The sequence below is a fragment of the Callorhinchus milii genome, unplaced genomic scaffold (assembly GCF_018977255.1).
Source record: "Callorhinchus milii isolate IMCB2004 unplaced genomic scaffold, IMCB_Cmil_1.0 Scaffold11, whole genome shotgun sequence".
In the NCBI taxonomy this organism is placed as follows: domain Eukaryota; kingdom Metazoa; phylum Chordata; class Chondrichthyes; order Chimaeriformes; family Callorhinchidae; genus Callorhinchus; species Callorhinchus milii.
Window position 1 is genome coordinate 4,767,949 of NW_024704752.1, and position 26,139 is coordinate 4,794,087.

At 48.1% G+C, this 26,139-nt stretch overlaps 1 protein-coding gene across 2 annotated transcripts; it reads right to left on the reverse strand.

The window, feature by feature from the left end:
• Positions 1–1,466: 1,466 nt before the first annotated feature.
• Positions 1,467–14,435, reverse strand: gyg1a (glycogenin 1a). Of its 2 annotated transcripts, XM_007902451.2 has the most exons (7): positions 13,656–14,435; positions 12,151–12,325; positions 9,680–9,842; positions 4,725–4,851; positions 4,232–4,457; positions 2,417–2,473; positions 1,467–2,095 (listed from the first exon to the last, which is right to left on the reverse strand). In XM_007902451.2, exons 1-7 carry the CDS (start codon positions 13,883–13,885, stop codon positions 1,931–1,933), a joined length of 1,143 nt encoding a protein of 380 aa, XP_007900642.1. In that variant the 5' UTR covers positions 13,886–14,435; the 3' UTR covers positions 1,467–1,930. The 2 variants fall into 2 exon arrangements, with proteins under 2 accessions (XP_007900642.1, XP_007900641.1); XM_007902450.2 differs by lacking the exon at positions 2,417–2,473 and having other exon boundaries at positions 13,656–14,434.
• Positions 14,436–26,139: the final 11,704 nt, after the last annotated feature.

The window sequence follows — 26,139 nt, forward strand, 5'->3', positions numbered from 1 at the left end:
TGCTGGTGTCACATTACCCGTGTGCGGCAACCACTTAGCTGGCTTAAGAGTTGAATCCATCAGATCTCCAGCACCAGCTGTAAGTGAACACAATGTGAGTGACCAGGACTGCTCTGCTGTGGCCAACCGTACTTGCAGCTTCTTGTGACAATCCCTGGCCCGGGCTGTGAGGCTGATGTTGGCGTGAATGATTCAGGTCGTGCCACAAGGTGAGATGATATGTTGAGGTTTGGCACCAGAGAATGGCTGCCAAGAATCAGAAACTACTTATTGATCAATGAATGAAAGCAGTGGTGAGAACCCAGACCCTGAGCTCACTGCACTAACAGCAGCTCAAATTCTGGGGGGAAAACCACAGAACTCATTATGAAATTGACTTTAAACATTGGGAATCAAGTGTCCGAGGATTTACCGATGTTTTGTGCTGATAATGAAGCTGATGAATGTGTTATTGTCAGCCACAGTGAGCTACTTACAGAGCCCATGGTCAGTCAAAACGCCTGTCGTCAGTAGGTGTCTGACACATGCGGAAACTCATCATTGTGCTTAAGAGTATCCAAACCAAGAATTCCATGTATCCCACCTACACATGGAGATTCCAGAAATAAATTGTTGGAATGGAATGTGCTGTCTCTCACGCTGGAGGGATGCATCCTGTTCATCTAATTCCGGAAAGTATTAGTTGCAGGTTGGCAAGAAACATGTCTTACTGACCTCAGAGTGTGCGTTGGGATAATTGCTGGAGTCTAATAATAATAATATAATAATCCTTGCATTTGATATCTATCGCGCTTCTCGACGTCTCAAAGCGCTTCACAGAATGGACTGTAAAGTGAATTGATTGTATATTTGTGGGCGAAAACCAGCTAATACCGTATAGCTTGCCATTGATAGCACCATTTAGCAAGCTTTCCACTGTTTGTCCAGCTACATGTTCGGGCTTTGGCTTGCAGGTTAAGTGGGATGACTCCCTGCCCCCTGGCTCAGGAATAGGACTACTGAAATCTCTATAGAGGGCTCAATTCAAACATTCCAATGCCAGTTCCTCTGCTCCTAACTCTAACTCCCTCCCTCTGCCCCTCCGTCTTTAACTTCTGTAACTCACTCCCTTTGCCTCTCCATCTCACTCCCTCCCTCACTTTTTAATTTGAATGTGCCCTTACTCAGTGTCCATCCCACCCTGTGAAGCGCTCCGAGATGTTACACTGCAGGATATAAACCAAGTTGTAGTTGTTGCGCCAGGAGATTGTTAACGTCCACCTGAACAAGCAGAGACTGGAGATCGGCCAGCTGAAGGACAATAAGGCGCTCCCCCTGCACTGCACTGGAGCGTCAGCCTAGACTATGAACTCAAGACCCGATGAAGATCTTGAACCCGCAACCTTGTGACTTGGAAGGGAGAATGCCACAACTCACAAAGCCCAGAAGTATCCGTGGGTTTGTTGATATCATGAAGACACTGGACGGGAGAAGTCACTTTCTTTATTGTCTGTGGGAGAAGGTACAAGGCTCCTTTATCCACAGATGGGGTGCAATCATTTTCCTCATACATGCAACATTGGAGATAAGATAGCGTGACGCTGCTCTACGCATCTGTAAAAATCCTTAAACCCAGAGTCTGGAACACAGATTAAAAAGTAGATTTAAATACGTTTGACTATTAAGCACAAGCTGTTTGTTTGGGGAGTGGGAGCAGGAAGTCTGTAGATGTGCTGTGGTTGAACGCTGGCTGCGATGGACTCGCTGTTTGGGAGTGACTTTCAGTCTCTCGCTGTGTAACTGCCAGCATCGACTGACAAGCACGTCAAACTAGGCCACTAATGGGTTAAGTGTGATCTAGCCAAACACCAGCTCCAGCCGAGATGCTGTTAACTCCTCCATGATCAGTTCACCTGGTGCAGGCTTCATTGGCTGGGATACGTTTCCGTTTTTAATTCAAATAGACATCCAGCTTCTTCTGAATGTTCTGGAAAGAGTCAGCGCCCATGAAGTCCATCTGCCCCTGTTCCCATCTCTGCCGGCGTTCCTCTGAGGAGACGGGGGGTGCGTCAGATGAAGAGATGGAAAGCTGGGAAATAGCCTCCGCTGCTTGTTCCTGACAATCAATGGGAAAAAACATTAGCAGCCAGCAACTAAACCTACCGCTAACAGCAGTCATTCTGCGCACTGAACAACAACACAAAAATCAACCGTAAGAGAAGCCATGCGTTATACCCAATCACTGAACAAAGCATCCGGATTGACCGGAAATGAGGAGGAACTAAAATTTGCTCATGCAGCACAGGCCCCTCCCACCCAGGACATCCCCGCCTCCGCTGGAGGAGACCCCCCCCCCACAGAACGTTAAACAGCTAATTAACACTGAATGCAAATCGTCTGCAAAGGACACGGCCGACAGGGGACCTGAGGTTCATACCTTCCTACAGAATGGCAAGCCACAAGTGACAGCCAGTGCATAGACCAAACTTGACAGCTGTGAGTTTGCCAGAGATGTTTTCGGAGACAGAGGAAAAAAAGTCAAAGTGTGAACTTTCATATCACAAGACCACAAGATCACAAGATTAGTTTGGATGAAGAAGATCCTTCGGCCCATCTGATCTCATCCCTCCAGAACACCCCATCCAACCGTCTCCCCATCATAGCATCCAGCTGCTTTTTAACTATCCTGGCCTCAACCACCCTTCCTGGTTACCTGTTGTTAATTCCCCTCTGAGTAAAGAACCTTCTCTGTCCTGAAATCTGCCTTTACAGCTGTAAACCCATTCTACTGTTCTACTGTCTTGGTACATCCTAAAGTATTGATTTGGATTTACTTTTTCAATCCTATTTAAAATGTTTACACCTCTATGAGACCCCCTGAAGCATCTTCTCTGAAGCCTGAAGAACTCAAGCTTGTCTAATTGCTGCTCACAGCTCATTCCTCTAACACTGGAGATCAGCTACGTTGCTTTCCTCTGCACTGCCTCGAGGGACTGGGCACTCCTAGTATCATGGTGACCAGAACTGTCTACAGTATTCAAGACTCCACTGACTTAGCAATCTAGCCCAGTGTCCTATTTGCCTTGTTTATTGCTGCCTCAAACTGCTGACATAGTGAGCGCCGAGTCAACTAACATCCTGAGATCTCTTTCAGCGTTCCCTCTTAGCAAGTTCTATCCCATCCGTGGAGGATTTGTGTTTCCTACATGTGGTATCTTACATTCATCTGTACTAAACCTCATTTACCAGTTGTCAGCCCATGTACATACCCTATCAAGCTCTCTTTGTAGGACCATTGCTCCTCTGCTGATTCCACCCCAACTTGGTGTCAGCTGTAAGTTTGAAGATCTTACACTGAATCTGCGAATCCAGGTCATATAGGAGGAACAGGAGGATCCCAGTACAGAGCCCACTCACTTAATACCTCCCCATTGTGACCTGGCTCCCCTAACAAAGACCTTCTGCCTCCTTCCCTTCATCCAATTCTGCACCCATGTCGATGTCTTGAACTTGATACTCAGTGATCTCGGTTTGTGGAGGAGTCTTTTCATGTGGGATTTTGTCAATCAGTGACTATACAGATCCTAACCACAAGTCTTCCAAAGAACCTAGCGTCTGCAGTGTCAGCCAACTGGCTCACGGGAGCCTGGTTAGCGAGTCTGTAACAGTTTGGCCATACGTTACAACAAAAACTTGTATTTATATAGCACCCTCCACACCGGGCAGCATCTCAGAGTGCTTAACAGGGGCCGAGCTAGGGGGAGGGGGGGAAAAGTGACCGTACGAGCGGACGAAGAAGAAGGTCTTCAGGAGGAGGGGGCGAGGTGAAGGGGTTGAGGGAGGGAATGTTATGGAGTAATTGCAGTGAATATATGTGACATTACAGCAACAGGTTGCATTTATATAGCATCTCTCACGCTCAATGCAGTAATGTGGTCCATTAATCTACGACTGCTTGTGGGACATTGCTGTACGCAATGGGCTACCGCTTTTCGCCCACAAAATATACAGTCAATTCGCTTTACAATATATTCTGTGAAGCGCTTTGAGACATCTTGAAGGCGTGATAGCAAATGCAAGGATTATTATCATCTCCAGATCCCAAAATAAGGCCACATTTTAACATAGTGTTTCCACAAGACATATGAACAGGGAAGACAGTCATTCTGCCTCACACGTAAGCTTTGCTTGGCACATCTCAATTAAGTTAAGTTTCTCCATGCCTAAGGCTACACACCTGGATTCCACATACCTCTCTGATGCTAGAGCTGGTCTGAGACTTGTGTTCAATTCCGTACTCTGCCAGCAGAGGCAGGACTGAGGCTGTGAAGGTGTCCCACCACATGTTCAGGAATTCTGGATGAACGATGGATGATTCAGGACCCTGTCGTTTCACAGCCTTTGTATTTGGGTCGTACGAGTAGTTCCAGGGCTTGACGCTGCCCAGAAAGTGGATGACTTTGGCGTTAGCTCCATACCTGTAAATCAAGCATTCACACAAGACCTCACTGATAGACCTCGTCTGCTTACTGCACCTCTCCCATGTCAACATGCCTCAGAGTGCATGGGGTGCCACAGAGTATGATGGCAGTGTGTGCACGACATGTGTGAGGTCGGTGGGCACTGGTGTGTGTGCTCAGCCTACCCCCCCCACCATATGCTTGGACTGGAAGACCCCACAACTACCTCCTGTAATGTCCGATTGTGTTATGCTCACATAGAGAGCGTGTGTCGCTGTTACTCACTGTTTAAAGGCTGGAAGGTAGGAATAGACAGCGATACTGCTCAGGTTGTAGATGAAGGGCAGGTGCTTTTTGATGTCGGATGTCGCCCAGTTGCCAAAAAAGCTGTTCAGTAAACCCTGGTCCCCACCTATATCACACACAGCAATCAGACACCGTTAATCACCAACAATCAACACAGGAGCCTCAACCATAGCCCAGAACACACTACAGCCCTAGGCCTCTCCCACCCTTTCACATAATAACTTGTTGCTCAGCACGGGTCCAACTCAGTTAAACCTGCAACTAGAGAGTAGAGGAGCGAGCACCAGCACAGACACGATGGGGAGAGAGCAGGGGTATGGGATTAGAGTAGAGAAGTGTCCAGATCGGTTGAATGGCTTTTTTCAGTGCTGTGAATATTCTGGCAGGTATTTTAAGACGTGGAGTAAGGAAACTTGCCCAGGAATCAACCAGGTCCTCTCGCTTGCGAGGCAAGTGTTCTATCCACTAAGCTACTCTACTACTACTCTATTCTCTGATCAGACAAATATTCCGCTTTGTCTGAACAGAAAAACTGCTTCACCTGATTTTATTGATAATAGTCGTCACATTTGATACAATGCCTTATCACATTAAACTGTCTCAAATCACTGTGGTAATCACTGTAAAGTGAAGTGACTGTGTATTTTTGATACAGATGTCTGCCACACGAGGAAACCTATCACTGTGCTTAAAGAGTATCCAAACCAAACTGAGAATTCCATACATCCCACCTACACAAGGAAATCCCAGCGATAGATTGTTGGAAAGGAATACGCACTCTCTCCCTGGAGGGATGAATTCTGCTTACCTAATTCCGGAAAATACTAGGCGGAAGTTGGCAAGAGCCAAGGCCTGGGGATCCCAGAGTGTGTGTTCTAACTGCAGAAGTCTAACCAGCTAAACCATATAGCTTGTGCGACTATTATGTGGGCAAATGCATCAGCCAACCTGCCCACATTGACTCCCCACCACCATGTCCCAGGTTCGTCAATGGTACCTCAACAACACACAGACAGAGCCTCAGCTGAAGGTTTGATACTACCCTTCAACATGTTTTATTATTATGTTTGTGCTGCTCAGATCAGGATTAGCAGTGTTGAGCGTATGCTTATGAGCGTACAGTAAAGGGACGTCCTCCTGACGTGAAAAGTGTTATATAAATGTAATCTTGTTGTTGTAGTAAAGTCACAGTCATTGTGAACAGTCACCTCAGGGCCAAGCCTCAGCGCTGTGACATGTGAAGCTGAAATGTGCTAATTAACGCTTGCATTGACTCTAGTGATTTTGTGATAGTGAAACACAATGACTGCTCCCCGGATGTCCGCAAGCATATTCCCCCTTCCTCAGTGCGATTTGCAGTCTGGGTCACACCAAGTAGCTGCTGCTTAAACCCCACTCCTCCAACTTGTGGGACCTTCTCTCAAAGGGAAGGGATGTGTGTGGATGAGCTCTCACGCATTTCTGAACTGTGTTGTCCACCAGGGAGTTCCTGGTATCTATCATCCACCTGGTGAGGACTCGAACCCACGCCTATAGAATCATAGAATATTACAGCACAGAAGGAGGCCATTTGTCCCATCGTGCCTATGCTGGCTCTTTCCAATCAGACCCACTCCTCTGCTCTTTCCCTATATCCTTGCAAATGTTATCCTCTTCAAGTACCTATTCCAATTCCCTTTTGAAAGTTGTTATTGAATCCGTTTCCACCTTTCAGGCAGTGCATTCTAGACCATAACAACTCTCAGGATAAAAAATCTCCTCATCTCCCCTCTGGTTCTTTTCCAATTATCTTAAATCCGTGTGCTCTCGTTACTGACCTACCCGCCAGAGGAGATAGTTTCTCTCTATCTACTGTATCAAAACCCCTCATTTTCAGACTGGAGTGAGATATACAGGGTGTCATTTTGGGATGTCGTCCTGATGTGAAAGGCGCTATACAAATGTAATTTGTTGTTCTGTCCCCAAAGGGTCTTCTCTCCATGCAGCCTAGTGGGGACGGTAACCTGAGCTGACAGTGAACAAACAGCAGCTGTTTGCGGCTCAGCACAAGCTGTAAACTCAGCAGCCTGGAGCAGTGTTGTTCAGGTTACGCAGGCTGTGGAGCTGGTCTGACCCCCCGCGCCCCTCACTCAGTGTAATTCACTCCCATTTGCAATTGGTTTTAATCCAAGGCAGAGCTCGGGCTCAAATTTTAATGTCACGGAAGTGAGCAGCCTGTTCCCACTGAATTGGGGAAGGAGCTGGAATCAAAACCCAGGGCAATTCTGAAACCAGGGGAATGAGCGCAGAGGTTCATGCTCTCAGCACAGCTCCCAGACAGAAGAGAGGCTCAGGGACCCCAGAGTGTGTGGTAGGATAACTACTGGAGTCTAACCAGCTAAAACACCATAGCTTCACTTTGGTATAGTTGTCGAGCAAGCTTTCCCGCTGCTTGTCCAGCTAGGACCACCCTATCTGTTAGAGCTTTGGAGCTGAGTGGGATGGCCCCCTGTAATTTCACAAACATACCAGCTGTTGTCCCTGCAGTGTGAGCAGGGCGGCAGTAATGCAGGGCATTAGGCCCCACAGACATCCCCCCCACGTGTGTCTGGTTCTATTTGTGTATGTGTCTCTCCGTCTGTGAGTACTTTCTGTGTATGTGTCTATGTCTCGCTCTCTCTGTGCATCTGTGTGTGCATGTCTCTGTCAAGGTAAATCAACATTGCTACGGGCGTGGGTAGTGGTAAAACATTAAAAGAAATTGAACATGGAAAGAGGAGCCCGCAATCTATAATAGCCCTGGGCCCCCATCAAGCTTTATGGGGCCCTGGATGTAACTGAGTTGACAGTCTCCTGGCTGCCAACACAGGTTTGTTCCTATTTAACGTGAAAGAGAGCCACCTCCAGCAACTGCTAGACCCCACCTCACTGACAGCCTCACTCAGAAGCCTGGGGCAGGCCCAGTGCTCACTCCCCAGTTCCCAGGCCTACCCTTTCCACAGCTTATTCCCCATCAAATCCTCTTCTCGTCAAATATCTCCCACCTGGTAATCCATGGCCTCCTCCCATCATTCTGCCTCCTGCAGCGAGGCCATTCCGCTCCCTGTCAGCCACAGAACATCACCCTCCCCTTCACCAATAACAATCCCCTCCTCTTTAAAGTTCAGCCTCTAACAGGTCAACTCTCTGCCCTCTTTCAAAACGTCCCTCCTTCCTTACGTTCTCCTGTGAACCAAAGTCACTACACTTTACAGTTTGGCACACGGTAAGTGACCCGGGCAGGGCTCAACCCCCAGACACAAACACTCCATCCAGTAAACTTTAACCTCATCACCAACTTTAACACATACAATTCCACACGCACACACGCACACAGAGTTGCTTGCATGTGGCACACACAGGCTCGCTTTATTGAATAACAAAACAGAGAGAGCTGAGAAAACTCAGCGGGTCAGGCAGCATCTATGGAGAAAGGAAACGTTTCGGGTCTGACGAAGGGTCATGAACCTGAAACATTGACTCACTTTCCTTTCTCCATAGATGCTACCTGACCTGTTGAGTTTTCCCAGCTCTCTCTGTTTTTGTTTCAGATTCCAGCATCTGCAGTATTTTGTGTTTTGTTCCGCTTTATTTAATAGTTGGTACTTTTTAAGCAGGGAAATTTATAATGGAAACATTATCTTCCGAGCAAAGTCGTCCCGAGAGTTCTCAATCATTCGTTTTGTACTGAGCAATTACTGCAGAGAGCAGAGAATGCTTTGATGTGAGGAGCGGATGTGCACTCAGGTTGGTGGCATCTCTCCAAGGTTGACCACAAAGCTTTTCTATTTTTAATCCCAATTAATGGAGCTTTACGCAAACACGGGGCAGAGAAGTGCGCGGCTGAGAGGCAAGGGCTAGTTGGCTCATTGAGCTCGTCTCTGGTTGACGTAATGAAGCAGCTCCAAGTTTAAAGGCGGCGTTTGTTGAGTGAAATTGAAGCGTGAATGTGAAGCGAGCTCCACGGTGCTCCCTGTCTGACCTGACAGGACGGCTGAGCCTCTCTGTTGTGGCTGGGATATTGGGCCATTGTCTAACCTTTGACCTGTGTGTCCTCGTCCCGAACTAGGGAAACACTTGGCACGAGATTGGTGGCTTATATAAATTGTTAATGGGATTGAGAAGGTAATTCCAGACATGTTTTCACATACACCAGCAGGACAGCAGCACAGGATCACTCAGGACTCAATATGCAACAGGGCAGTTTCAGGACTGACACTGGGAAGGCTTTCTTTACATAGGGGGTAACTAACGACGAACAGGTTACCAGATGCTGGAAATCTGAAACAAAAACAGACATCGCTGGGAACACAGCAGGTCAGGCAGCATCTATGGAGAGAGGAAAGTGAGTCAACGTTTTGGGTCCATGACCCTTCATCAGAACTGTAACACTGTTCTGACGAAGGGTTGTGGACCCGAAACGTTGCCTCACTTTCCTTTCTCCATAGATGCTGCCTGACCTGCTGAGTGTTCCCAGCGACTTCTGTTTTTGTTTCAGGTTACCAGGAAGGATGGTTGAGGCTAGGACACTGGGAATCATTCAAAAAGAAGATCAATACTGTAAGTGGGGGAGTGGAGGGCTGGTCTTCTGCAGGGATGAGATCAGATGGGCTGAAAGGCCTTCTCCACCAGAATCTCCCTTGCTTCGGCGGAGAGTGAGCACCAACACAGACGCAATGGGGAAAGAGAGCAAGGAGTGTTATTAGAGTAGAGCGCAACGGTGGGACATGTGGGGGCAAACACCAGCACAAATACGATGGGGAGAGAAGAGGGAATGGGAATAGAGTAGAGAGCTCCAATGAGGAGCAAGCACAGACACAATGGGGAAAAGAATAGGTTTGCCGACATCATGCAGTAACCCAACTGAGATATCCGTCTCCTGCTTGTCCTGGTATTTACGCTGTCTTTACACGTACCGTCAAAGCTGCCCTTCTCCATTGCACACTGTAAAAGTGCGTTGTAGGTCTCAATGGATGGACGGTACACGAACACTCCTGTATTGAAACAATCTGGCCAACCAGGATCTGGCGCTGCTGACAACTCCTCCCGCTCAAAAAGTTCATCAATGTTGGCGAGGACCTATCAGGGACACAGCAATCCGTGGTTACAGCATGGCCCACCAAACCCACTGCACAAGCCAAGACCCCACGTCCGCAACATTGCCCGCCCTCGCCACTGCCTCTCCCATCAGGCTGCCAAGACCCTCATCCATATTTTCTGCCTCCACCCTCCAAACTTGCTCCGCTGCCTAGCTGCTTCCCTTGCTTCCTTCAACGTCCATCTCAAAACCTTCCTCTTTGACCATACCTTCAGTCATCATCCTAACCCCCACCCTTCTCTAATCCAACCCCCAGTTCGAGTTTATACTCTCGACTGTCCATTGGGACATCCCCCTGACATGAAAGACGCTATATATTGTTGTCCGCCTATTGCTAAAGATGCTGTTTAAATGTAAATTGTTCTTGTTAAGTATAGTGACTGTCAACATTGACACAGTAATGTCTCACAAACAGCCATGAAGTGTGTGACTAATTGTATCTGAGGGAATGTTGGCTAGGACACTGGGAGAGACAGCAACTCCCTTCTCTTTTCCAAGAGCGTCGCGGGATCTTTAATTTCCACTTGAACAGACACAAGTGAGGCTTCGAGTTAATGTTTTGCCCAGAGGACACTACCTCTAACTGTCAGTTTCTATGAGCTCAGCCCTGACTTGGGGCTTGCACTCACAACCCACAAACTTGCTATGTTCACCTACAATGACACAGTCACTAGACTTATAGTAAACCTTGAAACCACCTTGAGATGTTTCAATGAAGTGATAAAGAGCTCGATCAAATGTAAAGATTATCATTACAACCTTCGAAGAATTCAGCCAATCTTTTTTAACCCATTTATAATAATAATAAAGAATAATAATAATCGTTGCATTTATTATTTCACCTTATCACCTCGTTGAGACGTCTCGAAGCGCTTCTCAGGATATCCTGTAAAGTGTAGTGACTGTAGTGTTTTGTGGGGGGAAACATGACCATTCCTGGGATCCTCAGTACAGAATTCAAATACCTTGAGGATCGCACTCAACAATGAGCTCTTTTGTGTTTTTTGACACAATTTATACCAATCATCATCAACTTTGGTGGGAGCAGCCAACTGTCCTGGCCAGGACACACTGAGCAGCCAGCACACAACATGGCGCAGGAGCACCGAGGGAAGAGTGCTCCAGACATTGATTGGAACTGTTTCAATTCATAAAAGAACATGGCTAACAGCTAAAGCAAAGTGCTTTTTATATTAAGCTTAGCAAAAGCTCCTGCTTGTAACCTGGAGCAACTGAATGGACTCAGTTGGCAGAGAGACAAGTACCATCTGTAGCATCCCTAAGTGTAACTGTACACCATGGAGAGCCATCCAACTTGTGACTGATTACTGAGCTAATGCTCCCAACCGCACAGTCCCCAAGAGGAACCCAAGCTAAGATATTCATGTTATTATAGATCGTATCGACTGTGGAACAAACACTTGCTCCCAAGGCAATAGTTATGGGCTGGCTGCACAGTGTGTCCCTGGCCAGTGCCCCACTGACCACACCAATTCTCGCTTGGGACATAACAACCCGTAGATATTGGAGAGGCACAGAACCAGATGAGGTTACTCCTGCCTAATGAGGCAACCAGCTATACCCCAGAGAGAAACACTCCTCCCCTTCATCCATTGGGCTTTGAGCTCATTGTCTAAGATGACATTCCAGTGCACTGCTGAGGGAGCACAGCATTGTCCTTTGGATGAGACGTTAAACCAAGGTCCCATTTGCCTGTTCAGGTGAACATTGAAGACTGCGTGGTGCTATTTAAAGAGAGAAGGGAGATTCTCTCTCCTGGTGTCCTGGCCAATAATCCCCCAGAAAAGGATTGGTCACCCACTCCATGGCTGTTTGTGGAACATCGTTGTGCAAATTGATTGCCGAGTTCAACCTCAAATACATAGTCACTGCACTTACAGAATAGCTGGGAAGCTTAGAGATGTTTTGAAGACTTAGTATTACTTCTGTCCAATTTGATGTTTTGAATCAGGGGTTTAAGACCCTGGGCATTCCACAACTGGCCATCAGTCAACCTGAACCAACTGTATAGCAATTTAAGTTGACGCTAGGCTGCTCTTCTGATCTCACATCTGCACTAAACTGCCTCTCCACAGCTTTCCTGCTTTCAATTTGCCACAGCTAATATCAAAACACCTGGACCGCACAGCACCCGGAGATTGCGACTGTGTGTAAGAGAAGCTGGTGCACTCAACATCTCACTGAGCTGACTGACGTTGCCTGTGTCTCTGCACAATAAAAACTCCAAATATCAGACAAATACAAATATTAGAAATAAACAGGACTTACCATTGTGTCTGCATCCATAAACACACATCTGGAATAGCGAGTGAGAGCCCAGCAGTGCAGCTTTGTAAATGTGATGCCCAGTTCAGGTCTTTTGATCAGGTTTAAGTGAGCGGAATCCTGGCTGTCCATCACATTCACTATCAGCACCTCATCAAAGATTCGCCCCAGCGCCGCCCTAATGAGACACAAACATCAATCATATAGCCCTAGAGAGACACTCAGATACCAATCACACCTGCGGTACATGGTCAAAGAGACTGCCAATTCTCTCGAACAGAGCAAGACCACAGCCTATTTCAATTCATTTCTTCATAAGGAAGAGAAGTTCTAGCCCCTCTTTTACAGTAAGCAAATGATTATTTGCCCATTCCAGATAAGCAAACAGTACAGATAATTTGACATCATGCCAAACACCAACTGGATAGGGCACTAACTTAGTCTTGTCACACTGGGCCTGTAGTTTTCCCCAGTATCAGGCCTCTTGCTCTGCCTGTGATTTGGGCTCTCCTCACAAGCCCATCAGCAAAGAGTAACATCACAGGCTGTGAGCCCAAAACCTTTCACAATCTAATTTTTGGGGATCGTATAATCATTGCTGAGAAAACACAAGTCCCTTACTGTATCACTCAGTCCATCAAGAATGCCTCTCTTTCCCCAAACAGATTCACTGGCTTTATTACCTTCACCTTGTGACTGCAAGGACTCCTCATTCCACACTTGGAGCCTAACTGAAGAATGTGGTGATAAATTGCTGGAATTTAACCTCAATTTGAAGCCAACCATGTGAAGGGATTGGACGATAAAATAGCTATTTACTGTAACCTTGGAGGCCTGACTGTGAGACAACGTGTGGAAGCCAGCTTCTAGATTTTCTTCTCAAAGAGATGGAGAAGAGGCTCCAAATGATCAGAGAGTTCTCCAGAGCAGAGGGCGTGATAAGTGCTGGGGTCACCATGACACAGGTTGTATGCTCCTATTTACACTGTCCAATGTTCTGTCTCACGCAGAGTAAATACTAACCTCAAGTGAAGTTTTCAAAAAATAAAGCACCGCTATAAATACTAACATTCACCAAAAGGGGTTAGGTTTTAACTTCTCAAAGTTAACCAGTCAAGTGTTTGATGTTAGTACAGTAAATCTTCAGTAAAGTGTGTGAAGGGCATTATATAAATGCAAGTTGTTGTTGCTGATTATATAATTTATGGAGATCCAGTCTTTCTATTCTCTGAACAGTCAAATCAAACCTCTCTTCCCATTACGGAACCAATGCTGAATTATCAGATTAAAAATCCACTGTAAAGTGATTATCTGGGATAACCGTATACATGAACACCACATGTACCATGACGTTCAGACATGCAACATGTATGTGTGTGTCCATGAATCATGTGAGCTTTCCCAGAGCATACATGGCATTAGGAATCCCTTCAGTAAGTTAACCATCCTGGAGAAATATCAAACACACCAATAGCCAAGTATAATCCGTACAGTATCTTTTCCATTACCTCATATTGTTGGAGACGTGAGGGGTGATGAGAATAACCAGTTGGCGTGAGGTCTTGTGATTCCGTAGGGAGCAGCCCAGCACCAGGGCACCTTTGCCATACAGGTCATTAGTGGCGAGAGTAACAAAGGCTTGATCTACAAAACAAGAGGAAAAAAAGGTGAACGACAAATCAAAGCTAGAATAATAGAAAGTATGCACCACAGAACAAGGCTGGTGCTCACTCCCCATTTAAGCATTCTACTCTCATCTCATTCCCTGCTCTCTCCCCATCGTGCCTGTGCTGGTACTCGCTCACGGGTACTCACTCTGTGATTGCCCGGTTTGTGTTGTTGCTCGATTCATTAGGTTGTTTTCTGGCTTGGCTGAGGTTTCATAGTTTGACTGAGAGAAAGTGAACAGAAATACTGAAATGTTGAGCCCAATCCATGGTACCACATGTCACAGATGTGGAGTGGTCAGTGGATTATGTCCCCAGTGGATCACATGGAGAAACAGGCACAATATCTGAACTGCAGCGATGTTAAAGTGAACACTAATACATTGCTTCTGCTGTGAGCGGTGGCCTCCTGTTTACTGAAAGAAGATCCATAAAAAGATTTGAGTAACAATGGGCTCTTTGTAAATTATTGCAACATCCAGTGTTCCTTTCACTCCCACAAAGTTCTGTGCATTCTCTTCCACTCCAATTTGCTGTTGATGACAGGATGTCTTTCCTCACAGGACACCAAACCTGGACTTGCTCAGAGACTAAACTGATTTCTCTCTTTTTCACAGAACCTTAGACACTTACAGCACAGAAGGCCATCACGTCTGTGCTGCTCTTTTAAAGAGCCAACCTTTCAGTCCCATTTACCTGCCTTTTCCCCCACACACCCGATAGTTTACTGCTTTAGGTATTTATCTACTTTCCCCTTGGAAGACCAATATGGATTCTGCCTCAACCACCACTCCCAGGAGGACATTCCATATCCTAACCACTCTGTATGTGAAAACATTTCTCCTAACCTCCTCAAATGGGAGTTTCTCCCGGTGTCCTGGCCAACAATCCCCCCAAATTAAAAAAAGATCTCTCATTCCACAACTGTTTGTGGGACACTACTGTGCACAACTAGCTCCTGTGTTTCACTCACAAAATAGTTAATCCACACCGACCAGACATGAAAGGTGCACAAATTATTACTTACCTGTTAACTAGCTAACCTGTAGATGGTCTAACCTATAAACTAACTAGTTGATAATGCAAAAACTAGTTAACCTGCAAACTAGCTAACAGGCAGACTAGTTACCATATAAAGCAAGTTAACCTGTACAACTAGATAAAACTGCAGGCGAGCTAAACCTGTACACTAGTAACAGGAAGGCTAGTAACCAGTAATCTCTGTGAGTGAGTGTTGTCCCGTCACCAGCTTTGGTTTCCCAGCCAGAAGCCGCTGGCTCTCTGTGTCACACTGTGTCCACAGCTGCCGGCAGTTTGAAGCTGTTGTGTTACTGGATGCCAAGCATCTGTGTATCAGTGGGCAGTGAGCACACATAGAGCAAGACACTGGCTGGATACTTTGGTCAACGTGCGAGTCCATCAGCAGAGGAGGCTGAGTGTGACCAGTGCCAAGGAACTAGGTTGTAACCTCCAACCTCCCTTTCCTTTCAAAGGTCCTGGAACGAGTCGTTGCTTCCCAGCTTCACTACTTCCTCTCCCGCCACTCCCTTCACGAACCCATTCAATTAGGTTTCCATGTCGTCCACAGGACAGAAACAGCTTTGGTCAAAGTGACAAACGACAGTTTGTCCATCTGCGACCAGGGCTTCCTCTGACCCCTCGTCCTCCTTGACCTCTCTGCTGCCTTTGATACCATTGACCACTCCATCTGTCTCCACTGCCTCTCCTCTCACCTCAACCTTCATGGTGACATCATCCACAGACACGGGGTCAACTTCCACATGTAAGCAGATGACACCCAACTCTATCTCTCGGCCTGCACCCTCGACTCCAGGATCACTGCTGTCAGATGTCAAGTCCTGGATGAGAGCTAATTGACTACATTTGAACATCAACAAGACTGAGGCTCTCCTGATTGGCTCCCGTCAGTGCATCTACACCTCAGGTACTGACAACATCACCATCCAAGGATGACCCTCAACTATCCTTTCTATCCCACATCCATGCCATCCATGGGGCTCTGTCTTCCCACACCTCTGCAACATCGCCTGCCTCTACCACTGTCTCACACCACAGGCTGCCGAGACCCTCATATACACATTCATAACATCCAGGCTTAACTATGCAAACTCCCTGCTTGTCAGCCTCCCCAACTCCTCCCTCCAGAACTCTGAAGCCCATGTCCTATCCCGCACCAGGCTCTGTAACCCCATCACCCCTAGCCTTGCCCGACTTCACAGGCTTCCCATCACACAGAGGATGCAGTTCAAGATCCTGGTCCTAACCTTCAAAGCTCTCCATCGACCTGCTGACTCCCTACCAACCTTCCCGCTCCCTCCGTTCAGCGGGCTCCGGTCTGCTCCTTGTCTCCCACCCGACCTACCATCGGTGGCCGGGCGTTCAGCCCCTCTGCCCCCACACTCTGGAACTCCATCCCACGGTCCCTTCGCCTCGCTTCCTCCCTTGCCTCCTTCAAGGCCGGTCTCAAGACCCTTCTCTTTGATCGTGCCTTCGGTCGCCTCCCACCTCTCTGCCTTCCCTCACCCCGCCCTCATGCTCGGGCCCCGACACCTGACTGTTCAGCGCTTTGGGACGTCCTCCCGACGCTCTATAAATGTAATTTTGTTGTTGTTTCTCCCCCCTACCTCTGCGACCTCCTAACCCCCTACCAACCTGCCTGCTCCCTGCGCTCAGCAGCATACGGCCTGCTTCACATCCCCCGCCTCACCCACCCCACCATTGGCGAGCGGGCCTTCAGTCACTCTGCCCCCACCCTCTGGAATTCCATCCTGCAGTCCCTCCACCTCACCCCCTCCCTTTCCTCCATCAACACCCGCCTCAAGACCATCCTCTTCAACCGTGCCTTCGATCACCCTCCTTTCCCCCGCTGCCCTCCACCCTCCCTTGTCCCAACCCACAGCTCGGATCTGAAACACTGATAGTCCAGCGCCTTGGGACGTCCTCCCAACGTGAAAGGAGCCATACAAATATAATTTAGTTGTTTGTTGTTTTGTTGTAACAAAACCACAGTTTAAAGATTGCTGTTCAAAGTAAACATCACAAAATGGCACTGACAGCTGGCAATGCTGGTTCGGAGAAATACACGCCAAGGAGATGACCTCAGCTGATGGCAGCTCGCCCACACTGAGAAACCATTCAGCTCCACTGGAGATACAGCACCGCAGTCTCCAACTCAGGGAAACGAGGGGAATTGGGGAAGGTGCGAGTTATAAAAGGTGTGGCTACAGAATTGTAGTGGGAGAGGGAAGGGAGGGAGGAGGCGGTAGTGAGGGTCAGCCTGGCTCATTCTCTACACGTCGCAGTCAGCAGGTTGTGGGGTTGAGCCCCACATTGAGACTTGGAGCTCACAGTCCAGGCTGTGCTGGGGGCGATACTGTCCTTTGATGAGACCTTATATTGAGGAGCTGTCCAGGAGGACTTTAAAGATGGCGTGACAGGATTGGAAACAAGCAGGAGTTTCTGTCCGTGTGGCAGAGTTTCCTGCTCTCAGCCTCCCTATCTCACACTCATCACCAGCTTGATTTGTAAACATAGTACAGGTGTTTCTGTATTGGTGACATTTGCGATCAACCCAGCAAACTCCAGCAGATGTGGTTAAAAAAGACATGAAGCCCCTTCGTAAGAGTGGGGGGAGACATGGCCTGTTCCCGAGGATCTGCATTCCCAACCAGTTTGTATCCATTAGGCCTGAGAGCAGTGTATCCTAATGTGACAATTATAGGATAAAGTTAGCTTTGATTTTATCAGACTTGTATCTTCCAACTGCGTCACAGAGCAGCCTGACCACGTCAGTGTGAACGGTGTGTGGAGGAGGCCAATGGGGGAGGGGGGTTGGGGGGTGATGGTACCACTGTAACCTGATGTTGAAATGGTAGCATCTCTATAGAAGATGAAGAGGAAGATTTCAGCCAAAGGAAAGGAAGTGGCTGTGGCTCTGACTGCCCACAGCCAGCTCTTTCTCTTCTGGGGGGAGGCCAGGTAGTAGCGAGTGTCTGGGGCACTGTCCATTCACATCATCTCTGCGCCCCAAGAGAAGGCATTTTTTGGGGTAAAATAGAGTAAAATCAGAGTAACCATTTCTCATAATCATAGAACCTTACAGCACAGAAGGAGGCCATCCAGCCCATTAAGCTTGTGCCGACTCTCTGAAAGAGCTACCAACTAGTCCCACTCCCTTGCTCTTACCCCATAACCCTGCAAATTCTTCCTTTTTAAGTACCTATCCAATTCCCTTTGGAAATCTATTATCAAATCTGCTCCCACTACCTTTTCAGGCAGTGCATTCCAGACCGTAACAATTCTGTGGGTAATAAACTTTCTCCCCGTCTCCTCTCTGGTTCTTTTGCTAATTCTCTTAAATCTGTGTCCTCTGTTTACCGACACACCCGCCAGAGGAAACAGTTTCTCTGTATCTACTCTATCAAAACCCCTCATAATTTTAAACACCTCTATTAAATCTCCACGCAACCTTCTCTGCTCTAAGAAGAACCATAATAAACATCTTTGGATTTGATATGCATCCAAAACTTTGCAGGATATACTGTAAAGTGGAGTGACGGCATTTTATAGGTGAATGCGACAGCTACAAACAGCCATGTTGTGCTACCGACTGAGCACACGCTTAGTCAAGTCAATGCCCACTGAAATCCCACTGCTTTGGATCAGATCACAATGGGCCAAAGAGATCCAGGCAGACTATCTAATGTTAACGCATGACTGGGCTTCATGAGCCTGGCCAGACTAGCACATGAAGCATGCCCACCTGTAGGTGAGAGTGCCACCCCAAGGGCTGCCCCCAGCTGTACAAGGTTCGCTGGGAAGGAGGGAGCGCACCGAGCGAAGGATACAACAATTAATTTGTGTAGTTTACAAACCAGTCCGTGATTCATTACCAAAGAGGATACTGGGCTGAGTCAGTGTCTGGTGAAATACAGCCGCTAGACATTCCCATCCCAGTGCCCACCCCGTTCAGTGGGTCAAACCGGTTCCTCAGCCCGAGGGACAGCAGCTCCAACCTGCCACCCGGGAGGGTGGGGATGGGTGGGGGGGAGGCATCTGCCTTTAGCTCTGGCTCACGTCAGGGGCAGTGAGGCTGACAGTGTATAATGCGATGTGATGATCCAGTGCTGGAGGCCCCAGGGCGAGGCAGGACTGATCCGGGAGCTCACTGACAAATGTAACGCGACAGGTTCTCCTGGAAGCCAGGCCATACAGGTGGGCAGGCTGGGCGGGTGGGCGGCTCTGGGAACAGTACACTCCTTCAGCCCAGAGCAGCAGCTAAAAGCATACTCTTACATTAGGTGACAGCACCCCCACCCCCCACCACAACCCCACCACCATGACTAGCAATGCCTTTCTCTACTCCCACATCTCCCCTTACCTCACCCCAACACCTATATGTGTATATGTGTGAGTGTGTGTTTGCGTGCACGTTTCTCTTTGCCTGTGTGTGTCTGTCCCTCTCTGCCTGTGTGGTGTGGGTGTGTGTGGTGTGTATACGTGTGTGTGTGTGGTGTGAGTGTGTGTTGTCTCTCTCTCTTTGCCTGGATGCTGTGTTTGTGTGTGCTTCTCTCTGCCTGTGTGTGTGTGCGCGTGTGTCTCTTGGATCTGCAGTAACCAGTGCGATTCTGAGGACTGACTAACTCTCTGTCTCATTCCCCTCTCCTTTGGGAGCAGATTTCATGTTGTTCGATATTCAGGGAGGAAGGAGTAACTTCAACTTACGCACTAATGTACTTCAATTGGCAGTTTGTCTAAAAACCCCATTTACCAGGTCTCCACTTCCCGTAAAGACAACATTCCCCACCGGTTAACGTGGCTCCTAAACTGTCAGAATTGTTAACTCAAACCCTCTCCTCGTTCAGCGTCGCATGTGCAGAGATTTACTGCAGGTTTTTTTGGCCTGATGACGGCTTGAGAGAGCCAAGAGCCCAAGGAGGCAAAGCCCTTTACAGCTATCTGTGTGTGTGTGCGCGCGCGCCTTGTACAGTATCTGCGTAACCTGACTCCCAGCATAGCACTCGCTCACAAACTACCCAGCGTGGCATAGCACAGCGCCCACTCACATACTGCCCAGCCTGGCACAGCACAGCACCCACTCACATACTGCCCAGCCTGGCACAGCACAGCACCCACTCACATACTGCCCAGCCTGGCACAGCACGGCACCCACTCACATACGGTCCAGCCTGGCACAGCACAGCACCCACTCACATACTGCCCAGCCTGGCACAGCACAGCACCCACTCACATACTGCCCAGCCTGGCACAGTACAGCACCCACTCACATAGTGCCCAGCCTGGCACAGAACCTATTCACATACTGCCCAGCCTGGCACAGCACAGCACCCACTCACACACTGCCCAGCCTGGCACAGCACAGCATCCACTCACACACTGCCCAGCCTGGCACAGTACAGCACCTACCCACACTGCCCAGCCTGGCACAGCACAGCGCCCACTCACACATTTCGGTGCAATTGGTGTTAAAGTCACACAATAACCATTGGATTATGTTATAGGTTTGATGAGAAACAGAAGGGCCAATGAACATTGCTCAGATCCCAGCTTACCAAGAGCAGAGAGAAAGTATCAGAGTATAAACACCACACCAGTCTATTACTACACCAATATTTGGCAACAGATACACCAAGGTAGAATATGCATTATATACAGTAGTGCCGTATGTGGAAAAGGCTTCAAATCATCTTCCAAATAATTATGGCCAAGTGTAGTGACTGTTTGTGAGACGTGGGTGGTAGAAATTTGTGCCAAGGCTTAAACAGCCGAGAAGAGAACGACCAATTAATCTGTAGATTCTTGGCCAGGACCCTGGGGGAAACTTTCGCTTATTGAATAGTGCAATGTGATCCTTAATGTCCACCTGAACAGCCAAACAGAGCCTCAGTTTAACCTCTCATCGAAAGTATGGCACCTCTGACAATGCAATGCTCCCCCTAGCTCTGCGCTGGGGTGTCAGCCTACGGTCTCATGGAGTGACTGAGCTCAAATTCCTGACGGAAGCTGGAAGACGCTGACTGAGATGGACTGAAATGGCTCACATCAAAGGCAATATCAGAGTGAGTAGTCATTTGCTAATGCAGGCTAGCCCGACTCACATACTGACTCAATGCCGACATTTGATGCCTTCTGATCATCATTATAATAATCCTTGGTTTAGCATCTCTCAAGTCAGGAGGATTCTTAAAACGCTTCGCAGAATATATAGTCCGGTGTAGCTACTGTGTGTTTTGTGGGCAAACACGGCAGCCAATTTGGAACAGGGCCACTCACAAATGGCTATGATGTGAATAGGAAATTGTGCTCAGAACCATTTACAGTGACTCTGCGGGAGAGTTACTCCATATAGTTCCTATTCTGTAATAGATGCAGTAAATGATTGCACATCTGTGAGCCATTAATTTCAGCAGCTGGTTCCCATTAGTGTTGGCAAAGTAGGGCAGCAGTGTACACAACCAAAGATTTTGGTTGTGATTATTCAATGTGTTGGAGCCTTGAATGTAAATGGGATCCACTGTCAATTTTCATGTGTGTGAGTGAGGACCCACATAGCTCGGCTGACCGGCCTCAGCTACCAAACAGTGTCACTGCCGAGGCGTCACAACAGTTCAGATGTCAGACTGTTCAAGGCAGCTAGTTGCTCTGCTCACAGCGGGCCGGAGCTGCCTAGGATTGTCTGAACATTTGCTGGAGTCACAGTGGGACATAGGTTCCACAACAGATGCCCGGCGAGATAATTCTGTCTTATCTCAGCAATTCTTTCCCAATTTATGACCGCCAGAAACTGAACTCTCCTTAAGATATCTCAGGAATTCTCCTAGTGCAGGGAGATTCCTGGGGCGGGGTTGGTGAGGAGCCATACATGTCTGTAAGGGGAGTGAGCATGGTATCAATCAGTGTGAGGCTGGAAAGCCAAAATCAATGGTGCAATGTGATTGCAATAATCTTTCTGCAATTGTTAGCTTCTGCATTAGCCATTTCACCCAGAAACAGGATGTGGATGTATCTGCAGTTTCCAATAGTCTCTGCAACTCAGAAGGTAACAAGTGTGATGGTGTGTTACACAGGCAGCAGATTGCCTCTGGTGTAGTTACAATCTAACAAGCTCTTAGTGCAGAGGAACTCTTGTTCTTGCTGACCAATCCCACAACCTGTAGTGACTGTTTGTAAGAAACTGTTCCGGTAAAGTCCCCGTCAGCCCTGCCCACTTCCCTCCCTCCCCCACAGCACAGTGACCAAGGCCTCTCACAAGTCGGATGGTACGAGCTCCCAGTTGCTGGAGGCTGAGAAAATCACCCACAACACACACAGTCGCAGCACTTTACAGTAAGGCCTGTGAAGCAATTCAAGATGTCTCGATATCGTGATAAGCCGCTGTATAAAATCCAAGATTTGTGGGAATTTACTGAAACAGTTTCTTACAGAACAGTCATTCAGTAATTCAGCTCTCCAACGCTGCAATGTGAAAGGCACCGGGTGTAGGCAGACTATACCCTCCCCACGCCCCCCTCCTGCTACACCCCCTCGCCTGCTACACCCCCCACCTGCTACACCCCCCCACCTGCTACACCCTCCCACCTGCAATAGCCCCCCCACCATCTGCTACACCCCACCCCTGCCTGCTACACCCCCCCCACCTGCTACACCCCCCACATGCTACACCTTCCCACCGCCTGCTACACCCACTCCCGCCTGCTATACCCCCCGCCCCCTCCTTGCTGTACCCCCGCGCCCCCCTTGCTCTACCCCAACACTCTCCTGCTATTATTATTTATAATTTATACCTTCTCATTTCAGACTCACTAGCAAGTGAAAACAATGTACCATCCTAGTGAATCCCCACTCAATCGGCTCCACCCTTAGAGAGGAAAGCTCAGACCTGTACAGTCTATCCTGATGGCTGTACCCACTCCCCCAGTCACAGCACAGCACAGTAAATCAACACTGCACTTTCTCCAATGCTGCAATATCCTTCCTGTAATGTGAACACCAGGCCTGCACACAGTACTCCAATCTGGTCTAATCAAGATTTTTTACGTACAGTATCTAATATCACTTCCGTACTCTTAACTCTGGACTATGGAGGGTCCAACCTTCTTGCTGCCGAGGGCCGGATGATTTGAGAAATATTTGTGTGTTCCCAGAATCATATAACTAAGATTCATATAGAAATCCTGTTTTAAATTGTGTAGGTGTACTACTTAATTTCACTATATTTTAGTTACATTGCAGACTTTAAATAGGCAATGTAAAAACTCATTCAAATTTTAACAGAATAATATACTTATCAATCAAGTACATAGTTGCAAGAATAATCATTATATCATTATATCCAGAGTAAACAACACAAGTGGACGAAATAATGCAGAGAATTTAAATACACATAATCTAATGACCCTAACAATGAACAAAATAATGATAACACATATGCTTCTCCTGAACCAGCGCTCCAATGTCCTCGATTTTCTACTTTGCGTTTCTTACTGAGCGTCAGAGTTCTGTAGCTTTAGAATTGCAAAATATTCAACAATACCTTTTAAAATACTCTCGCTGCTCCTTTCTTCCCATCGCACTCAGCGCTGCCTCTCACAAGGTTGTACGAGGCACGAGGCAACGCAGAAAGTGACGGGGGGGGGGGAGAGAGAGGCACAGCCGGAAGGTAAAACAACCAAGGGGGAAATGGTTCGCGGGCCGGTGCAAATCATCCCCCAGGCCGCCAGTTGAACCACCCTGCTCTGAATAAAGAGCAAAACTCCCAAATCATTACAACAACGGTATCAACAACTTGTTTTTATACAGCGACCTTCACACAAGGTTTGTCTCGTTACCTAACAGGATCTGCCATTGTTCCCGTTGCTGGGATAGGGTCTTCGGACAATAGAACTATCTCGAGCCCTGTCATCCTTAAATGTCCACACCATCAGCACCCTCTCAAAACTAAACTATTCAAACATTTGGCTGCTTTGCCAGAAATTCCTAATCCATCAAAGGCAAAGCAGGGATACTTTGTCCAATGCAAATTGCTACAAACCTTAATTTCTACTCTAAGTGTCGCAGGGCAACAGGACGGGCCATTAAATACACAATGTTTCCTGTGTTCACAGTAACTCACGCACAGTAAGAACAAGAACAACAACTTGCGTTTATATAGCTCCGTTCACACTGGTTAGCGTCCCGGAGCGCTTGACAGTGGCGGAGTCGCTGACACAGAGCCAGGGGCAGAGGGAGGGGGGAGGTGACCGTAAGCGTGGTCAAAAAGTTAGGTCTTCAGGCAGGATTTGAAAGTGGGGAGGGAGTGGGGAAAGGTGGAGGGATTGAGGGAGAGAGTTCCAGAGTTTGGGGGAGGGGGCGTAGAGGCTGAAGGCACGGAGTAAAGAAAGCTGGGGATTGAACCGGACGCCTAAGTTGCGCACGGGTTTGGTGAGTCTGAGGGAGAGCCCTGGAACGTTGAGGGCTTCAGACCCACAGGAGAGAAGACGTTGATGGGAGCCAAAGAGTATGGCTTCTGTCTTGCCGACATTCAGCTGCAGGAAATTTGTGCTCATCCAGGCCTTGATGTCCGTCAAACAAGCTGACAGGACCATGGGAGGCGCAGCGGGAGGAGCAGAAGTAGATTTGGGTGACGTCCGCATACACATGGAAGTTTACCCCATGTGTGCGGATGACATCGCCAAGAAGGGGCTCGTAGATAAGGAAAAGAAGAGGGTCGAGGATGGAGCCTTGGGGGACCCCGCAGGTGACCAGGAGGGGGCGGGAGGAAAAAAAACATGACACACATGGTAAAATACCACACACACAGTAACACAGTAACCCATACACACACACAGTAACACACACACAGTAACGCGCGCGCACACACAGTAACGCACATAGTAACACACACACACACAGTAACACACACACAGTAACACAGTAGCACATACAGTAACACACATAGTAACGCGTGCGCACACACACAGTAACACACACACAGTAACACACACACACACACAGTAACGCAGTAACACACACAGTAACGCAGTAACACACACAGTAACGCAGTAACACACTCAGTAACACACACACAGTAACACACACACTCAGTAACACACACACAGTAACTCACACACACACAGTAACACACACACACAGTAACACACACACACACAGTAACACACACACACACACACACACAGTAACACACACACACACAGTAACACACACACACACACACAGTAACACACACACACACACACACAGTAACACACACACACACACACACAGTAACACACACACACACACACACACACAGTAACACACACACACACACACACACACAGGGCTGTGGGAAGGGCACACGATCACTGTATACACACTCACACACACACACACACACACACTGCCCCAGGCTGTAATACACACTCACACACACACACACTGCCCCAACTGTAATACACATACACGCACACTGCCCCAGCTGTAATACACACACACACACACTGCCCCAGGCTGTAATACACATACACACACACACTGCCCCAGGCTGTAATACACATTCACACACACACACTCACACACACTGCCCCAGGCTGTAATACACACACACACACTGCCCCAGGCTGTAATACACACTCACACACTGCCCCAGGCTGTAATACACACACACACACACACACACTGCCCCAGGCTGTAATACACACTCACACACTGCCCCAGGCTGTAATACACACTCACACACACACACACACACTGCCCCAGGCTGTAATACACACTCACACACTGCCCCAGGCTGTAATACACACACACACACTGCCCCAGGCTGTAATACACACTCACACACTGCCCCAGGCTGTAATACACACTCACACACACACACACACACTGCCCCAGGCTGTAATACACTCACACACACACACACACTGCCCCAGGCTGTAATACACACTCACACACACACACACACTGCCCCAGGCTGTAATACACACTCACACACACACACACACTGCCCCAGCCTGTAATACACACTCACACACACTGCCCCAGGCTGTAATACACACTCACACACACTCTCACACACTGCCCCAGGCTGTAATACACACACACACACACACACACACACTGCCCCAGGCTGTAATACACACTCACACACACTGCCCCAGGCTGTAATACACACTCACACACACTGCCCCAGGCTGTAATACACACTCACTCACACACTCTCACACACTGCCCAGGCTGCAATACACACTCTCACACACTCTCACACACTGCCCCAGGCTGTAATACACACTCACACACTGCCCCAGGC